This window comes from Perca fluviatilis, chromosome 11 (genome assembly GCF_010015445.1).
Source record: "Perca fluviatilis chromosome 11, GENO_Pfluv_1.0, whole genome shotgun sequence".
NCBI lineage: Eukaryota > Metazoa > Chordata > Actinopteri > Perciformes > Percidae > Perca > Perca fluviatilis.
Window position 1 is genome coordinate 23867201 of NC_053122.1, and position 17263 is coordinate 23884463.

The window sequence follows — 17263 nt, forward strand, 5'->3', positions numbered from 1 at the left end:
TCTCTAGAGTCCGGAAACAGTCAGGACGCATCTCTACAGACCAATCTCACCCTGGACACAACCTGTTTCAGCTTCTCCCCTCTGGTCGGCGCTACAGAACACCGTTCTCCAAAACAACCAGACACAAGAACAGTTTCTCCACAGGCTGTCACTACAAACAGTTGACACTAGTATAGTGTCAGAATCTATCCCTGTGCAACACCAAGCATCTACCTTTTAGTAAATTATATATTTTATAGTATTAAACTCATAATTTAAACATGTAAATATCTGTCAAACATATACTGTTTAGGTCATATCCACCTACCTCAGAGATATAAGCAACCTGTTATAATAATAGTTCTTGATTTATTCCAGCACCATTTGCACTATTGTAAATTATATATTTTATAGTATTAAACTTATCATTTAAACATGTAAATATCTGTCAAACATATATTGTTTATGTCATATCCACCTACCTCAGAGATATAAGCAACCTACAACAATACTAACATACAACAATTTACTACTGATTGCTGACCTTACATTTATAAAAAATTAAAGACAGTTTTTTCTGAACTAGCATTGTGCTGTTTACATTCACAGGATAGAAGCTGTAAAGAACATACAAACATGTTGAGCAGTTACATGCAGTTGCAGTTCTGTAAATAGGCTACAACAGGTACTTATATTTAACAATGCATTATTCGGTCATTGCGCTTGAATACAAATAGTCCGTGAGAAGCAGTGAAACAAAACAAAACCTACCTGGCCCGTACGGGGATCGAACTCGCGACCTTGGCGTTATTAGCACCACGCTCTAACCAACTGAGCTAACCGGCCACGTCCCACATGACTTCATACAATTCTATCATATTGTAATATTACAGTACACATGCTAGTGCCCATAAATGGTGCTATGACGTGGAACAACAGGCCACTTTCCATTCCAATATATCCAATCCATGATATTATAATAATCCATTTTAGGTTTCCAAGGAGGGAAACCTAAAATAATACCGAAATAATCTTTCTGTCTTTATTATTTGTCTGCACTTACTTTTTGCTTTAGACCTCGTGGCGCAACGGTAGCGCGTCTGACTCCAGATCAGAAGGTTGCGTGTTCAAATCACGTCGGGGTCATTTTTTTATATTTCAATTGCATTTATCAAACAAATTCTCGCTCTAAAATACGGAATGCCATTTAGATCAATATTTTATAAATATGTCTATGAAACACATCCTAAAAGAAAAAAATTAGCGAGCCAATGAATATATATTTATTTGTAAATAAATGTAAATAAAAATACATAAATGAGTCAATATCGTTCAATAATAAGTTTTACTTTTCTTTATTTCAGGGGACTTTTATTTCAAAATATCACATTTATTTAGATTTATTTATTCAGATTGGTGAGCTGGTCCGTTACTGCAACAACCTTAAGTATTTAAACTTTCCTTATTGTTTGTATATAACTGCTGACTCAATAAAACGTGATTTTAGTTGGATCTGTTTGTCGGCCTTTAATTTTGCAGTGTTACTGTCATATGTATGGCTATAATTATAATTTTAGGCTAATGTAATAGCCACTGTTAGCAGCAGGGTTACCCCTGGTTGGTTTATGCCTTAAAATAATGGCCAGGATTTCTGGGAAAAGGTACGATTGATAAAATGGGAGCCTGACTCTTGCATATGACCCCAATCTGCCCCTCTTATGGCTTGAAGCCATAACCTCTGCCGTTTTTTGGCAAAAGCATGCTTCCCCCTAGGTATGTTAAACATCAGGCACCTATCAATGGCTATGTTTGTACAATTAACTACGCAACAACTCCTTGGCATTTTGACTTATGCTATGCTGCTGCTAATACTAGCTACACAAAATACTTCTTTCTGCCCCCCGGTTGCGTGCGCAAGCAGTGATGACATTGCCGAGAAATCCATGTGTACCGACTAACAAACCAAAAACCCACAGGGCTCGTCCGGGATTTGAACCCGGGACCTCTCGCACCCTAAGCGAGAATCATACCCCTAGACCAACGAGCCAACATAAATTAAACGGTTGGTGTTAGACTTCACAAAATGTGCACCTTGATTTAAACAAGAAATTGAATCTAGAGTGTCTTTCCCGAAAACGTGACGAAGTGCCACCTAAGGTGCCCTGAAATGGAGAAAACATGATGAAGTGCTCTCTGGGTGCCAAAATTGAGAAAACGTGATGAAGTGCCCTCCGTGCCCTTGCAGTAGAGAAAACGTGATAAAGTGCTCTCCAACATGCCCTTCCAGTAGAGAAAATGCGAGAAAGTGTCCTCTAAAATTTAGAAAATGCGGCTCTACATGTTACTTACACTTACACATGGCTTATCTTGGCTTCCATATGTTCAATGGCAATGTACTCCCGTTTGTGCCCGAGATTAAAAATATAATTCCTTTATTCATAGCAAAACAAAGTACAACGAAATGAAGTACAAATCCTTTAAATGTGATGCAGTGCCAGGCTGCCCTACATGCTAGAAAACTTTCTTTTATTTTTTTCACGCATGCATGCCCCTCAGACAGCCTGAGTCTGCCATTGACCTGTACCATATAATATTCCTTCTTGAATGCATTTGATATGTAGAAACAAAGTATTAGCCGCTTTATTTAAACGCAATTTCACGAGACATTGTTTATGACTGAATGTACTGTGCAGAGCAGGTGTGTATAACATAAAAGCAATAAATACAGTGGTAATATTCACTTGGCTGTTTGTGAATACGCACCAGTCAGCAATTCTGACCACTGCATACGGGTTTTATCAATTGTCATGTGACCCATACTCAGCCATCTTGTGGAAACCGAAGAGAGAGAGAGAGAGAGAGAGAGAGAGAGAGAGAGAGAGAGAGAGAGAGAGAGAGAGAGAGAGCGAGAGAGCGAGAGAGAGAGCGAGAGAGAGAGAGCCAGCCAGCCAGCCAGCCACACAACTCGCATACAAACCTTGTGCTGTCAGATCAAGCAGAGGTAAGACAGCCAACGTTAAATACACTAGCAAAGAAAAAAAACGTACATTTAAGTTAAGTGCCATGTCAGAGAGTGATATTCTGACGAGCTGGGGTGCTTGGGACTGTTGTTCAAGCACCATGTTTACTTGGCCTTGCAGCACCGGGCTCTAGTGACTCGGTGTGCGTGTCCGGGCCGTGTGAGGTGCGGACGGTTTAACGAGGAAATATTGTTGTGGATCCAGGCTGCTCGAAGGCCGCGTGTAGCTAGTTAGCCAACCTGTTAGCATGCTAGCTACAAGTGTTGAGTAACGTTATAGGGATCAACTTATGCGTTAGAGCAGCGTCATTCTGTTATATAACGTTAGAATATATGACAAGACGTCTTATCCTATGGTAAATTAAATTAGTGTCAATACATATGTATACCTTCACTTATGACATGCATACATTAGCTACGCTGGGATCGGACGCTGCTAACGCGCTAGCAGAACCACTGTTGGCCATCGAAAATACCCTGGTGTGCCACTAGCTAGCTAGCACTTTAACTACAACTATGCTGCCACCTTTCAACATAACTAGCTATACGTATACTGTCAATTTTTAACCGCTGGAAAAATGTGCAGGCTTATGTGCTTTACTAGTGCCATGTGTCAATTATCCATGTTAGTGTATTTAACTGGTTAGCTTGCTACGTTAGCTAACGTAAAGTTGGTAACTGAGACGACGCTGAAGTTAGCTTCTGATTAGGCAGTTAAGGGGGAACTTACGGGAAACTAACTAACGCTGAAATTAACATGTGAATCGGAAGCTAACTTCAGCGTCAAGTTTCCCTTTAACTGCCGAATCGGAATATAACTTCAGCGTCGTGTAACAGAGGATGATTTCCACTTAACGTTAACCTTCCGGAGTGACCATCTTCAACTTTTTAACATTCATCAGTAACGTAATTTAGTTAGCTAATACATCCATGGCATTAGCAGGGTGGGTCGGTATGACTAACGTTAAGTGACGTTATCTGCTTTGCTGTTTGATTAACATTAGCTACATGGTGGACTCAACGTTAAGGTAACAATCCGGACAACTAGCTAGCACTATGAAAGAACATAGTGGTCAGTCATGTTTTCACGCAGACTTAAGCCGTTTCCTCATCAAAATGCAAGTCTTAAATAACACCGGTACATGTGCGAAGCGTACGGGGGAATTTTCAACTGTTATGTTTTGCTCTAACTAAGGTTACCAATTTACACGTGGCTTATCCTGGCTTCCATATGGTCAATGGCAACGTACTGTACGTTTACTGTCGCCGTTTGTGCCTGATATTTAGAATATAATTCATTTGTCATTGCACAACGAAGTAAACTCTAGCAATCCTTTAACGTTATACACCTGTATAACACATAACTAGAAATGGAGAAAAAAATATATATATATATATATAATATATATATATATATATATATATATATATATATATATATTTATATATATATTTATATATATAAAAGGTAAATAAAAAAAAAGACAAATATGTTTATAGATTAGAAAATATGCATTTGCTTTGCTGTGACTAAAACAGTAGATGAGATTGCAAATTGCTGAGTTATAGTGGCTTTATATACAGGTAATACTGTTGGGAATACATGTGTAAGGAATGTGCTAAGGTGAAGTTTGAATATAAACATCTGTGCAGTGTTTATTTATATATATATATATTAGTGCTGTCAAACGATTAAAATATTTAATTGCGATTAATTGCATTAATGTCATAGTTAACTCACAATTAATCTCAATTAATCGCACATTTTTATCTATTTTAAATGTCCCTTGACTTCTTTTTGTCCCATTTTTTTTTTTAGCTAGATCCGAAAGAACGTTAATCTCGCAATAAAAAAATTGACTGCGTTAAAATGAGTTTGCGTTAACGCCGTTAATAACGCGTTAAACTGACAGCCCTATATATGTATATGTAGATGCTTTCTCAAAAATATTATATTGTGTGTGTATATATATATATGTGTGTGTGTGTGTATATATATATATGTATGTATGTATGTACACAATATAATATTTTTGAGAAAGCATCTATGTAATAAATCCTTAGTGTTAAGTCTTGGCAGTACACACACACACACACACACGCACACACACACACACAAGTATAAACAAACAGCTAAGCTTGTTGGCAAAACATTATTATTTTTAGTCTATTTGCTGAAGTAAAGGTAACATCCGTTGTCAATTAAAGGTGTCTGACATACCCTCTTTGCAGAATGGGAGACTTCCTAAAATAGCTTTAGCAGATTGAAATTGTACACTGCTTGTGTGCTAGTGGGATGGGCTATGTATACTGAGGAGTTGTAATAAATTAAAGCAGGTGATACAAGTATTTTCAAAATTCTGTTTAGCAGAATTACGTTATTTTAAATTAATTGTGAAATAAAACTTTTACTTAAACTGGTATGGTAAAACAACATAGGTGTTAAGTAATAATGTTTGTGTAGATATAAATTAATTGCACGTGTTTGGAATGGGGGAAAATTATTGAATTTTAGGTATCCTGATTTTAAGATATAATCAACGAAGCAAGACAGAACTTCAGTTAAATTGTTTATCCATGTGATGTATGCAAGTCTAATCTAATTTTCCTGTTGAAAACATTTTTTTGAAGAGGTACAATTACACACGTTTTTTTTTGAAGAGGTACAATTAATACAGCTATCTGTTGCATCACTAGTATATGAACAACACTAAAACCACAGACCTTTTAATTATTAGTGAATGTTTGTTAAACAAAACATGCTATGAAAGTAAATATGTAGGATTTATTTCTATGCGAGTAGTACTATACTACTTATACCATAATGGTTTATACTGAGTGGTACTAATCCTTTTCCTCCATTTTCATATGTGTAGAACTTCAAGAAGAATGGCCGAAACCCAGACACTTAACTTTGGACCTGAATGGTAAATGGCATGAATTCATGATTGGTTAGAATTGATTAGAATTGATTTGTAGGTGGCGGAACTGGTTTTCTGTTGGAGCCCAGTGCAGCATTTACATACATGTTCAGACATGTCAAGTGCCACCTCAGCTTAAGTGTTGTCTCCCCTACCTTTGACCCTTCTTCTTTTACTATCCTTTATCCCTCTCTGCAGGCTCCGTGCCTTGTCTGGAGGTGGTGGTGGCAGTGGTGGTGGTGGAGGCGGTGGCTGCGGGGTTGCCTCTCCACCCCTCTCACCTGCATTGCCAAAGTATAAACTTGCAGACTATCGCTACGGGAGAGAAGAAATGTTAGCACTTTATGTAAAGGATAACAAGGTTCGTAGGCCTATAATGTCTGCATCTTAGCTGTTGATGCAGGCCTGCAGTCAATGTGATGTACATACAAATTATGTTCTTGCCCATTAGATTGACATCTTCTTTATTTCAGTGTGTTATAACACATTCTTTCAAACCCTTATCCATCTTAACAGATTTTTTTGATTGTTTATTTCAACCCTCCAGATCCCTATAGACCTACATGATAAGGAGTTCTTGCCGATATTGCAAGAGGAGCCTTTGCCGCCTCTGGCACTTGTGTCTTTTACAGAGGAGGAACAGGTATGAGTACTTAATATCAGTTCTCTATCTTGGTTAGAAATGGTAAGATGATCAGAACCAATTTATCTTCTGACTTATCACCAAAACAAATGCCATATTGGCCTCAGGCCAGTTGGCTCCTTATTGTAATTACCTGGATTATACAGTACTTAAAGCAATTAGGCTTTCAAATACAGAGCCGGTGCAAAAAAGAGAGAGCTAAGAGCTTGCCTTTTGTCCCCCTTTGTGTTTGCAGAGAAATTTTTCCATGTCTGTAAACAGTGCAGCTGTACTTCGGCTGACAGGGCGAGGAGGTGGTCCGATAGTAGGGGCACCAAGAGGCCGAAGTACCTCAAGGGGTAGAGGTAAGAATTGAACGAAGATCATACATGAATCTTTCCTTTTTCATTTCAAGGATAAACTGTTTCCCATGTGAAAGCACTATGGTATATTTTCTTTTCGAATTAGTCTTTATTTTAGCTGTTTAGCTATTTTGTCTATGCGGTTTCAGAAGTCGCAACAACTGCAGATACTTAAGATGCCTTTAAAGAATCCCACCAACTGAGACAAGGAGTGTAATATTAGCACTGTGTATGTGTTGTGCTTACTTGGCATACTCTTCTGCAGCTGCTTGAACTATTGATGTGTCTCAAACATGAAAACCCCTGTTTGAAAACAGACATCTAGTATCACACATACACAGACAACTATATACATCCTCCAATCAGTTAAAGCCGCATACTGTATTTTACAGTGCTGTTTAGACTGCCTAAGTTACTGTTGGTCAGTCCTAAGTGTTTAGAGAAGTTCAGTAAATAGCAGCACTGTTATTGGCCGACCTATGTTATGTTTATTTTTAATGTACTTTTATGTCTGGATAATAGCCGCTTTCCGACCAGGTAGTTACAGGAACGTAGTTATTGGAAAAGTCCACTTCTAAGCAGTTCTACTAACTACTCTCCCCCAAAACCGTTTTTTCCATTTGCATTTTGTCGCTGTCTGGCATTTGTTGGCCGGACAGCGAGGTTGTCAAGCCCGCAGGGCACGCTTGTGTAGTTTGACCCCGAAAAGACAGTTAACCACAGGTTCCCGTTTAATCTTATGATGGACATGTGTTGTGATATTTAAACAAACGAACCGTCAACTGGCGAAATAAAAGCCTCTTATTTACGAGAGCGGTCTGAGAGGCTTACAGGGGGGTTTCTGAGCAGGACTGGCCGAGCGACGAGCAAGCAGCCGGGGCTAGCGCCTGCCGACTGTCTCCTCACTTCATGGAGCTTCTCACCTCCGAAAACTTTGAAGCAAATTGTCAATTCGGCATCAATTTACGCAATACTGCCTATATTTGAAATGTTAACAGTTCATTTCTCGCCTAAGATGTTGTCAGAAGGGAATTTAGTGATGAATAAAATGGCAAAAATTGTCCCGTTGTTGGTCTGTCTGTACCGGAAACCCGACCCTCGTTGACCTAGGTCCCTATGCTGAAAAGGGAACAGCGAAAAGACCCTGCCCTGAAGTAGGAGCTGAAAGAGTTACAGGAACTGCAGCCAGAGGAACTTAAAAATCCCCAAATTGGTCCAGTCGGAACACGAGAAAAAAAAAGAGTTCTAGGAATTTTATCTTCTAGGAACTGCAAAAATCACTCCGGTCAGAAAGCGGCTAATGGGTAGAGTACGAATTTAATCAGTAGCAGCTCCTTACAATGACTAAGCAACTTAGTTTTCCCTGTCACAAAAGGGGAAACGACAACAAAACATCGGCTATTGGCCAAATTGTTATTTTAAACATTTGGTATCGGCCCAGAATTTCACAATCGGTGCATCCCTAATCACAATGTTAAATATATAATTCTTAAAGGTGAGTTCATGCTTAGCATTTGCACACAGTCAATAGCAACTTGATCTCTTCAGGTCATGTCAACCTTTTGATTGTTTTCAGGCCGGGGAAGAGGAGATGGAGGGTTTTACCAAAGAAGTTTTGATGATGTGGAAGGTTTTGGTCGTGGAGGGAGGGAGATGCATCGCTCCCAAAGCTGGGAAGAAAGGTATTAAAATGCCCATTGTGGTATCAAGTTTTGTTGTAAAAATCGGCCATTTATTTGACCGTGTACAGACTTTTTTTCTAGACCGAAATTAAACATTTTTAAAATTACTTGTGTGAATTTTTTTCTCACCAGGGGAGAAAGACGGTTTGAAAAGCCAGGTCGAAAAGACCCAGGTTGGTGGTAAATTTTGTTGCTTAAATAATGATGTATTCATTGGCAAATGCACTGGCTTATCCACTTGTTGCTCTCTGTCACCCTAGCTGAAGTTGCTCCAGGACATTTTCCAATGAATCACAGTAAGTGTGCCTTTTGTAATTTAAGAGACTATTGAGTTTAGATTTCTTTAGTAGGTGTAAATAGCACAAATTACAGTTTTCTAACCGATTACAGTGAGTTTGAGTTTAATAATGTAGTTTTAAATGTAAACTATCAATGTAATTATGATGTCTTGACCTTTAACTATCCCCCTACCCACTACTCTATGCAGTCCGAGGAAACTATGAGGATGGTGTAACAGGCCCGCCGAGGAAGCACGACTTCACGCGGTCAGAGAGTGAGAACTGGCGTACTTCTCAGAATGGTGAGGATGATGAGGGGGGCTGGCGCCTGGCAGGGTCTCGGCGGGACAGTGACCGGTGGTGCCCCACGAGCCCAGGTGGGCGCAGCACTGACCATATTACCATTACATGTATCTTTGATAAATGTATTTGTGATGTACTGCCGTGTTAGTTGTATGGCTTGTTTCAGAATAAGATACATTTTAAGGTTGCTCCAATTGATTGGTCACTGATCATAATTGAAAAATCTATTACTATTTCTCTCTCATGTTGTTGTATAATTATACAGAAGATAGTGAAATATGTTGCACATGTTGCCTGCCAATAAATAAACAGTTGGCAGTGCATGATCCTTACTATCTCTTAATTTTAATACTAAATAATATACAATCTTGTTAATAAATAGGTAAATAAAAAATCTACCCAAAGAATAGCTTCAAATAGACCCATGATCACTATTGGCCAATACTTCTTCCAGCGATCCTGATTGGAGCACCCTTTATACATTTGTGTGTTTTCATTGCAGCGCACAGAGAAAAAGAATACCATACAACCCTTTGAATTAAGGGGTATTCTACAGCTCAACCTTTTCTTTCTGTATAGTTGCTGCTTGGCTAGAATTATAATTTTATTACATATAACCGGTACCAATTAAGGGCACATGTTTTATGTAAAATGGACAGTTTAATGGTGCACTGATTTCTCCTTTCATCATGTTCCCTGTGCTTTTGAACTGCACATCTTAATGCACATGGTCAATAATCATACTGTTACCATGGTTTATTGTATGTGCATGCACTTCAGTAGCGCTACAGGTAGCAAAAGTCTTGCTGTCCATCCAAAGTGCTGTCCATCTTGATTAAGCCAAAGTAGATCATCAGATTAAGATTGGTTGTGAACACTAACCATTTTAGATGGGCCTCGGTCAGCAGGGTGGCACCCAGATCAGCGTCGGCGTTTTCCATTTGATGCAAGAGAAGACGAGCGTGGCTACAGGAGGCCACGTTCAGGCAGCGGCAGCCTGGAGGACGAGAGGGACAGCTTGCCAGAGTGGTGCCTGGAGGACGCAGATGAGGAGGCGGGCACCTTCGACTCGTCGGGGGCCTTTCTTTCACTCAAGGTAAGGGTAGACCTGAGAAGAGTTTTGATTAAATCAATGAATGATATAGACTTTTAAAGTAAGTAAGCATTAAAGTGCCATTTATTTATATAAATAGTATAATAATATCCTCACTAGATATTATAAAGTAGATAATTCTTTTCCTACTAAGATTAAAAGCTTTATGGGATAATAATGGTGTCAGAGGTACTGTAATTTTGATCTTTGTTGTGTATTCAGAAAGCCTCCAAGGAGCCAATCCTGGAGGAGGCAGAGCTCGACTTCAAACCCTTGGAAGAGTGTGAAGAGGGCCTGGAGGAGGATGACTGTCAGCCCAGGGAGACCAAAGAAATGGAAACGGAGGCCAAGAGAGAGGCCGAACGAAAAGGTCCGACAGTTTGAGTGCTGATTTTTCTTTGAATGCATTTTGGACGTTTTCGGGTTTTCCGTCTGTACCATTCTCGTTACACAAAATCTCAGGAGTGCCTGGATGTAATTTCTTTAAATTTGGCACAAACGTCCACTTGGACTCAAGGATGGACTGACTGGAATTTGGTGATCAAAGGTCAAAGTCACTGTGCTGACCTGTGAATGGTATTCTCTTAGTGGACTCTGCCGTTCTGTTGCCTTGACTCCAGAATGTTGCCCCAATTATCTTTAGAAACGGTACAGTAATTGTAATATCTCAGTTATTAATGAAATAAGATTTAAAAGCCACACAGCAGTAAAATATATTTTCAGACCCAATGTTCTCTGACAGGGAAAAGGTTTTTGTTGTTTAGGACACAAAAAGACGCTCTCAGTTGCTCTTTGTTCACCAACCACCATGCTTAAATAGGAATTTAGTGACAGCATTTTTAAAGCAATCTAATCCACTTGATGTGAGCATGACCAAAAAAAATAAAATGGCTGATGTGAAAGAGGTTCTCATGTTCAATATCAACCATAATCAAAACTGTTTTTTTTTAAATCAAGGATCATAGTAATGTTGATTATTATCCCATCTCATGTATTTACAATTATTCTTTTTTATTTATTTATTTTTTTAGAGTTGTCGAGAGCATCAGAGGCTTTACCTGTGAATCCAACTCTTGCTCCCCCAGTCTTAGAGCCCCAGGTTCCTGCCCAGTCTCTGTCCCTGAGCCAGCCCAACAGAACAGAAGAGTCTGAAAGGCCATCTGAACGGCATCCACCCCTGGATCTCCAACCAGCGCCCTGTAAAGTCCCCCTGCACGTCCCCATGTCTAACAGTATGCTTGAGTCCCTACCCATGAACCACATTTCTACAACCCTTGCAGGTGGGATTTAGGTCTTCAATTTCACTGTAACTATGACTTTTTTTGCCAGTTGGTTCCCCCTACCAGGAAAACCTCCTAATATCTGCTTTTCCTCATATTATGCAGAATTATCTGCTCCATCGCCCAGCATCCAGCTACCGCAAAAGCCCATGGAGGTTCCTGTGGCGATGAATAATCCTTTGCCCTTCCCTTCAAGTATAATTGAACCTATTGGCAGGCCCACCACTGTGCCACACGACACAGATGAAGATGAGGGACTGAAACACTTTGAGCAGGTCAGTTAGTAGACTTTTAACATGAAAATCAGTCATGAAATGGTAGGGCTATCCTCTATTCCACTAACAGTCATAAGATATCTTTGATGGATTTAATGGCTCTCTTAAAATCTTGTACTCATTGAAAAGGAAAGCATATTGTGAATATAATAAGAGATAAAAGCCAGACCATGAGTGATGTTATATCTTTCTAAAATGTTCTCTCTGTGTATTGACTCCCATCCTTCCCCAGGAGGCAGAAAAAATGGTAGCATACCTACAGGATAGTGTGGTGGATGACGACAGGCTTACAGCAAAGACTTCAGAGAAGCCCAAACCTGCAGGCCTGCCGCTCACCCACGAGGCTGCTCTCAAGTGGTTCTACAAAGACCCCCAAGGGGAGATACAGGGTACGATTGGAAGAGGTTTTATGTGCTCTAAATGTGACTTAAATACTGTACATTTATTATCAAAACTGCTCCAGCATTGCCCCTGAATCTCCTCTGCTATCTTTGCTCTCTTTTTGGGCTCAGGTCCATTCAATAACCAGGAGATGGCTGAGTGGTTCCAGGCTGGTTACTTCACAATGTCTCTTCTAGTCAAAAGAGGGTGTGATGAAGTATTTCAAGCACTTGGAGAGATCATGAAGATATGGGGAAGAGTACCGTTTACTCCAGGCCCTGCACCACCACCTCTTCAGGTATGCGTTTGCTTTATGTGACCTGTTTTGTAATCATTGCTTGATGCAGTACTAGCTGTGACCTCCAGATGGCTTGGTATTTCACACTTTGTAACCGTACAAAGTGTCGGAAGAATCCTTTTATGTATTTATTTCTTTTAAGACCCTTCCCTCTGACTTAATGGACTTTGTAAAGATTTTTCATGTAGCAGTTGTGAAGTTCTCTTCTTGATCGCAACAAAAAGCTGTGTAAATACATCCAAGAAACATTCAAGATGGATTGAAATCTTAAATTCTAGCCAGATTTTGAAAATGTCTAAATGCATCGGTCTCATAAAGATGCATATGCAGGGTTTTTCCTGCATCGAATAATTTTTGGTGACCTCCAAAGAGGTTGTAGCCAGCACCAAAGGAAAATCACCAGTGCCAAAATGATAACAATTGAGAATAAAAATAGCAATTCAAATCCTGTCCAAATGTGTTTAAAAGCAATTTACCAAACAACGGTAGAAGAATAAACTTGAATAGGAGCGCTTATCTCACTTTTACCGTCCACACTCGGTCTTTGCCGGACTCCCCCATTGATTTTAATGGAAGTGTGTGTGTGTGTGAAGTGTATGTATGTATGTATATATGTGTGTGTATATGTATGTATATATGTATATATATATATATATATTTTTTTTACAGTTTTGTTGATTGGGGTTTTATTTACTCAAGCATAATAGACATTTTTGTGTTTATCAAATTGTCAGAAATAACAGGCAAAATCCAAACAACTCACTGCCTTTACTGTATGCAAACCGATCATGCTTACTGTTGTGCATAGTCACCCCACAAAGGCTCATTCTGAGTCAGGAAAAACCCTGATATGTAATATTTACTCCTCCCATAGTGTCAGTAAGCTGTTTGTGGAAATAGTCACTCACTGTTTTTCATAATACATCCATGGTCTGTCTTCTCTGTCCTTTCATGACAGTGGCAGCTGAAGGTACACAAAAATTAAATTAGCCAATATACTGTCTCTTTAAAGCAACAAGGAAAATCTGCTCCTGCCATTTCTACACATAACGATCAAATATTAAGTTACTTTTTTTATTTATTTTTAAACTGATATGGTGACTGTGGATATGTTTTGTGATTGATCTATGTCAAGTACAAATTGAAGTTGTTTCCTTTTTGAAGTTGATATTTAGTAGATGCACCTTTAGTGGCATTTGCGGCCTTTGTTGAATAAGTAAGCTTTTGGACAACTGAATGCTGTTCAAGCACTTTCAAATTTTTAAGAGTCTGTGAGTGAACAGCAGATTTGAGGTCCAAACTTTTTTTTGTAGCTACCTTATACTTTTTTGACTGCTATGATTTATTTCAACTGTGTCTTCTTGTATAATCCAGGGGGATGGTGATCAAGAGAGGTTGAAGAGGCAGCAAGAGCTCACTGCTCTCAACCTTTACCAGTTACAGCAGCTCCAATATCAATACCTCCTCAGGTACACCAGACTCAGATGTGACACTTTTTGTTTATAGTTGCAGCATGATTGTTCATGTGTCATGATGAAAATATCCAAATTCACACATTTATAAACTGCCTCACTTCCCTGGGCTTAAAGGGGTGATAGAATGATTATATAGGGTATTTCACACTGTTCCTTAAGGTCTCCTAATGGGGTATGTAACATTGGTTGGGCTGAAAATGGCCTGGTTGATATTTTATTGGCCCTTATGCATCCCTGTGTTTTGGCCATATTTGTAACAAGAGCCATTTTACGAAAATTGATGGCTAATTGCAAATTTGGTAAGATGTGTCGGACTTTAGGAGCTCCACACAGTCTGACGAGAAACCGGCAGCCTGCTGGGCTCCATACCCAGGGCAAAGTCACCCTTTGTGGATTACTGCACTACCGGGGCTCTGCGGAGCTGGGCGGCTGTCAGCATAACTATAGTATATTTACAGTTTGAATTTCGTCACGCCACTTATATAACATCTACCCCATGGTCTTATAAAGCTAACCGTTGTGTCCAATTTCAAATTAAGGCATTTTTGTGAACGTCGGTGGTCTTGTTAGGAGGAGCAGCTAGCTAGCTATGTGTCCCGTTCAATACAATGGGAAACGATCGCGGCTAGCTAGCTACACTTTCAGCATAACTATAGTATATTTACGGTTTGAATTTCGTCACGGCATGAATATTACAGGTTCCTCAAGGTCTTACAAAGCTTAGCTAACACTTGTCCGATTTCGGATTTCAATCTAATGCATTTTTGTCAATTTCAGAGATCTCGTTAGGAGGAGGCTAGCTAGCTCTCATTGATGGACTCCAGCTCACCGCGGGCTCTATCAATGAGACTCGCGACAAGAGGCGTTTTATTTCCCTGATCATTTGTTTAAATAACTCAACACACATATCCATTATAAGATTAACTGGAACCTGTGGTAAGAGATTGAGGGCGTAACAAGCTTGCTGACCGCGCTCTCATTCACACACACCGGCCATTTAGCAGGAAGAGGGGAGGGAGAACAGCGAGCTGCAGGCCCTGGAGCTCTGTCAGGGCAGCGGCATTTGGTAGTCCAGTCACCCAGAAAGGGTGAGTTTGCGTGGGTATTGAGCACCGCGGGCTCCCGGCCGTGACGGAGCTCAATCAAGCTCACAGCAGGCCGGGGTCTGTGAAGGAGGACAGGCAGGGGCGGCGATGTAGCAACCCAGGCAGCACCGGCCGCTGAACTCAGTCACACAGTCGGACAAATAAATTGCCCATATTTGAGCTTTATATAGTTGATTTCTCGCATAAAAAAGTTTCAGAAGTGAATTTTGTAATGGAATAGCAGAGATCTGCGCGACCTAGATCCAGAAGACTACCTGATCTCCGGTCAGTTGTGTAGCCTATGTAAATGTTGGGGCGTGACCGTTCTCTTAATACACCCATGGGCGTGACAAAGTTATAGGTCCTGGGATGTTGACGTCAACTTCTAGCTTTGTTGAGATTCACCCGTTTTCAGCGGCAGTTTCAAAATATGAGATTTTCATAGTAAAGGGGTGTCAATGGGATTTTGAGCTTCTATGTACGTCCTATTTACCCACCGAACTGTCGTTATTCAACTATGACAAGGTAAAATCGGTTTTGCGTTCTATCACCCCTTTAATACAGGAATAGGTTACAGCATGAATTGATGCCTCATAGAGGTGTGACGAGATCTCGTCCCACGAGATCTTGCAAGGTTAAAATGTGACGAGACTTCCCGTCGAGGTAAAAATTGTCTCGCGATATTGGTCACAAGTGCAGAGCAGCAGCCAGTAGACTGGTAACCTGGTTGGCCTTATAATACATCTGGCTTTGAAGATGAGTCTGACTTGGATCTCTAAATTAGCATAGAAGATCCCCTGCCTGTTCGCCAAATGTGCAGCACCGTTGCAATTGTAAAAAGCCGCCTGTAAAACCCAGCGTTCGAATGTTAGAGGGAACGGCCGCTCTCTCTCTCTCTCTTCGTTTTTTTTTCTCTCTCTCTTTTTTTTTTTTTTTTTTTTTTTTTCTCTTTCTTTCTCTCTCTCTCTCTCTCTCTCTCTCTCTCTCTCTCTCTCTCACCCGATGCATGCACAGACTGCAGCTTAGTGTGGCACTGACTCATGCAGATCGCTCTCTTTCTCTTTTTATTAAATGAGTCGAAAGCAGAAAGCAAAACCTAACTTTGAATATTAAACAAAGAGAAATGTTCTCGCCTCGTCTTAAAATGGTCATAAATCGATACAAGAGCAGCCTATTTCCTGGTTTACTGCTGCAATGAAACGCTTGGTTACGTTGTAACCTTGGTTTTCTGAGTAAAGACTATTTTTCCAGTCCTATTTCGAAATTGAAGTTTTCTTTAAAATAGTGTTAAAATCTCATCTTGTCTCGTTCTTGTGAACCCCATACCCCTAATGCCTCACAATCAAAATCACCCTCCACCACCTTATGCAATTGTAAAAAAATATACATCCAACATTAAATCGCATTAATTCATATAGGAATAAAACTTCTAACATGCAGTGTATGTTCAGTAACATTCATTCAAATGATAACAAATTTTTCCTGTTTGGCTCTCATTTCTTCCATCCCACGCATTGTCTTCCACTATTCAGGCAGCAGTATGCTCAGGCCCTGGCCCAGCAGAAAGCTGCAGCTCTTAGCTCAGCTCCTCTTCAACAGCAGCAACAACACCAACAGCAGATCAACCTGCTTCTACAGCAATACCAGGCTCTCAAGCTAAGGTTGATAAACTAACACTGTATCGCCCTACCTCTAAATACATCTGTACCTGTGCTTCTGTGTTTACAAATCCTACTTTACATTGACATGAAGAGAGTATTGCATTTATTAATATGTGTATTTTCTTGTGTTTTTGTAGAGCGTCTGAGAGCCTCCTACCTCCTGTTACCCGGTCCCTGTCTGTACCAGACTCTGGTTCTGTGTGGGAAATGCAGAACCCGTCCTCTCAGGCTTCCTGCACACCAAATGTCCAACAAGCTGCTTCAAACAGTGAGTTTCTACCTTAAATATTCTGCAGCGTTGGGTTCTTTTTGAATCTCATGAGAGGAAAAGGAAAGTCTATATTATGTTAAAGCAGTTCTAATGCATCACATTCTATCACACTCACCAGCATGGGATGGCAGCAGCGTATGGGATTTACCTATAGACTCCATAGCACAGGCTCCAACCATTGAGCAGATGCAACAGTTAGAGAAGTCAAAATCTGCAAAGGTAAAAAGTATTTCTGCTCACTTTTCTGTTTTTGTTGTCTGTGTAAAATGTTTCTCATC

General features: G+C 40.0%; 1 protein-coding gene and 3 non-coding genes across 11 annotated transcripts in view; 2 read left to right on the plus strand and 2 right to left on the minus strand.

The window, feature by feature from the left end:
• Positions 1–751: 751 nt before the first annotated feature.
• trnai-aau lies at positions 752–825 on the minus strand. The gene has a single exon. It is a non-coding gene; the product is annotated as a tRNA-Ile (tRNA).
• A 228-nt stretch (positions 826–1053) lies between these two features.
• trnaw-cca lies at positions 1054–1125 on the plus strand. Its single transcript has one exon. It is a non-coding gene; the product is annotated as a tRNA-Trp (tRNA).
• An 829-nt stretch (positions 1126–1954) lies between these two features.
• trnap-agg lies at positions 1955–2026 on the minus strand. The gene has a single exon. It is a non-coding gene; the product is annotated as a tRNA-Pro (tRNA).
• An 824-nt stretch (positions 2027–2850) lies between these two features.
• The window catches only part of gigyf2 (GRB10 interacting GYF protein 2), a 20918-nt gene continuing 6505 nt past the window's right edge, over positions 2851–17263 (plus strand). The window contains exons 1-19 of one of the 8 annotated variants that reach the window (XM_039815576.1): positions 2851–2980; positions 5875–5925; positions 6118–6280; positions 6467–6562; positions 6798–6906; positions 8480–8585; positions 8718–8758; positions 8846–8881; positions 9073–9240; positions 10057–10262; positions 10482–10629; positions 11291–11539; positions 11645–11814; positions 12047–12203; positions 12327–12493; positions 13868–13962; positions 16586–16714; positions 16852–16982; positions 17104–17204. In XM_039815576.1, the coding sequence (XP_039671510.1) occupies positions 5888–5925; positions 6118–6280; positions 6467–6562; positions 6798–6906; positions 8480–8585; positions 8718–8758; positions 8846–8881; positions 9073–9240; positions 10057–10262; positions 10482–10629; positions 11291–11539; positions 11645–11814; positions 12047–12203; positions 12327–12493; positions 13868–13962; positions 16586–16714; positions 16852–16982; positions 17104–17204 (2310 nt within the window). In that variant the 5' untranslated portion in view covers positions 2851–2980; positions 5875–5887. Of the gene's footprint in view, positions 2981–4005; positions 4027–5874; positions 5926–6117; positions 6281–6466; positions 6563–6797; positions 6907–8479; positions 8586–8717; positions 8759–8845; positions 8882–9072; positions 9241–10056; positions 10263–10481; positions 10630–11290; positions 11540–11644; positions 11815–12046; positions 12204–12326; positions 12494–13867; positions 13963–16585; positions 16715–16851; positions 16983–17103; positions 17205–17263 lie in introns of those variants that run through there. The other 7 variants (XM_039815573.1, XM_039815574.1, XM_039815575.1 and 4 more) reach the window with 7 other exon arrangements.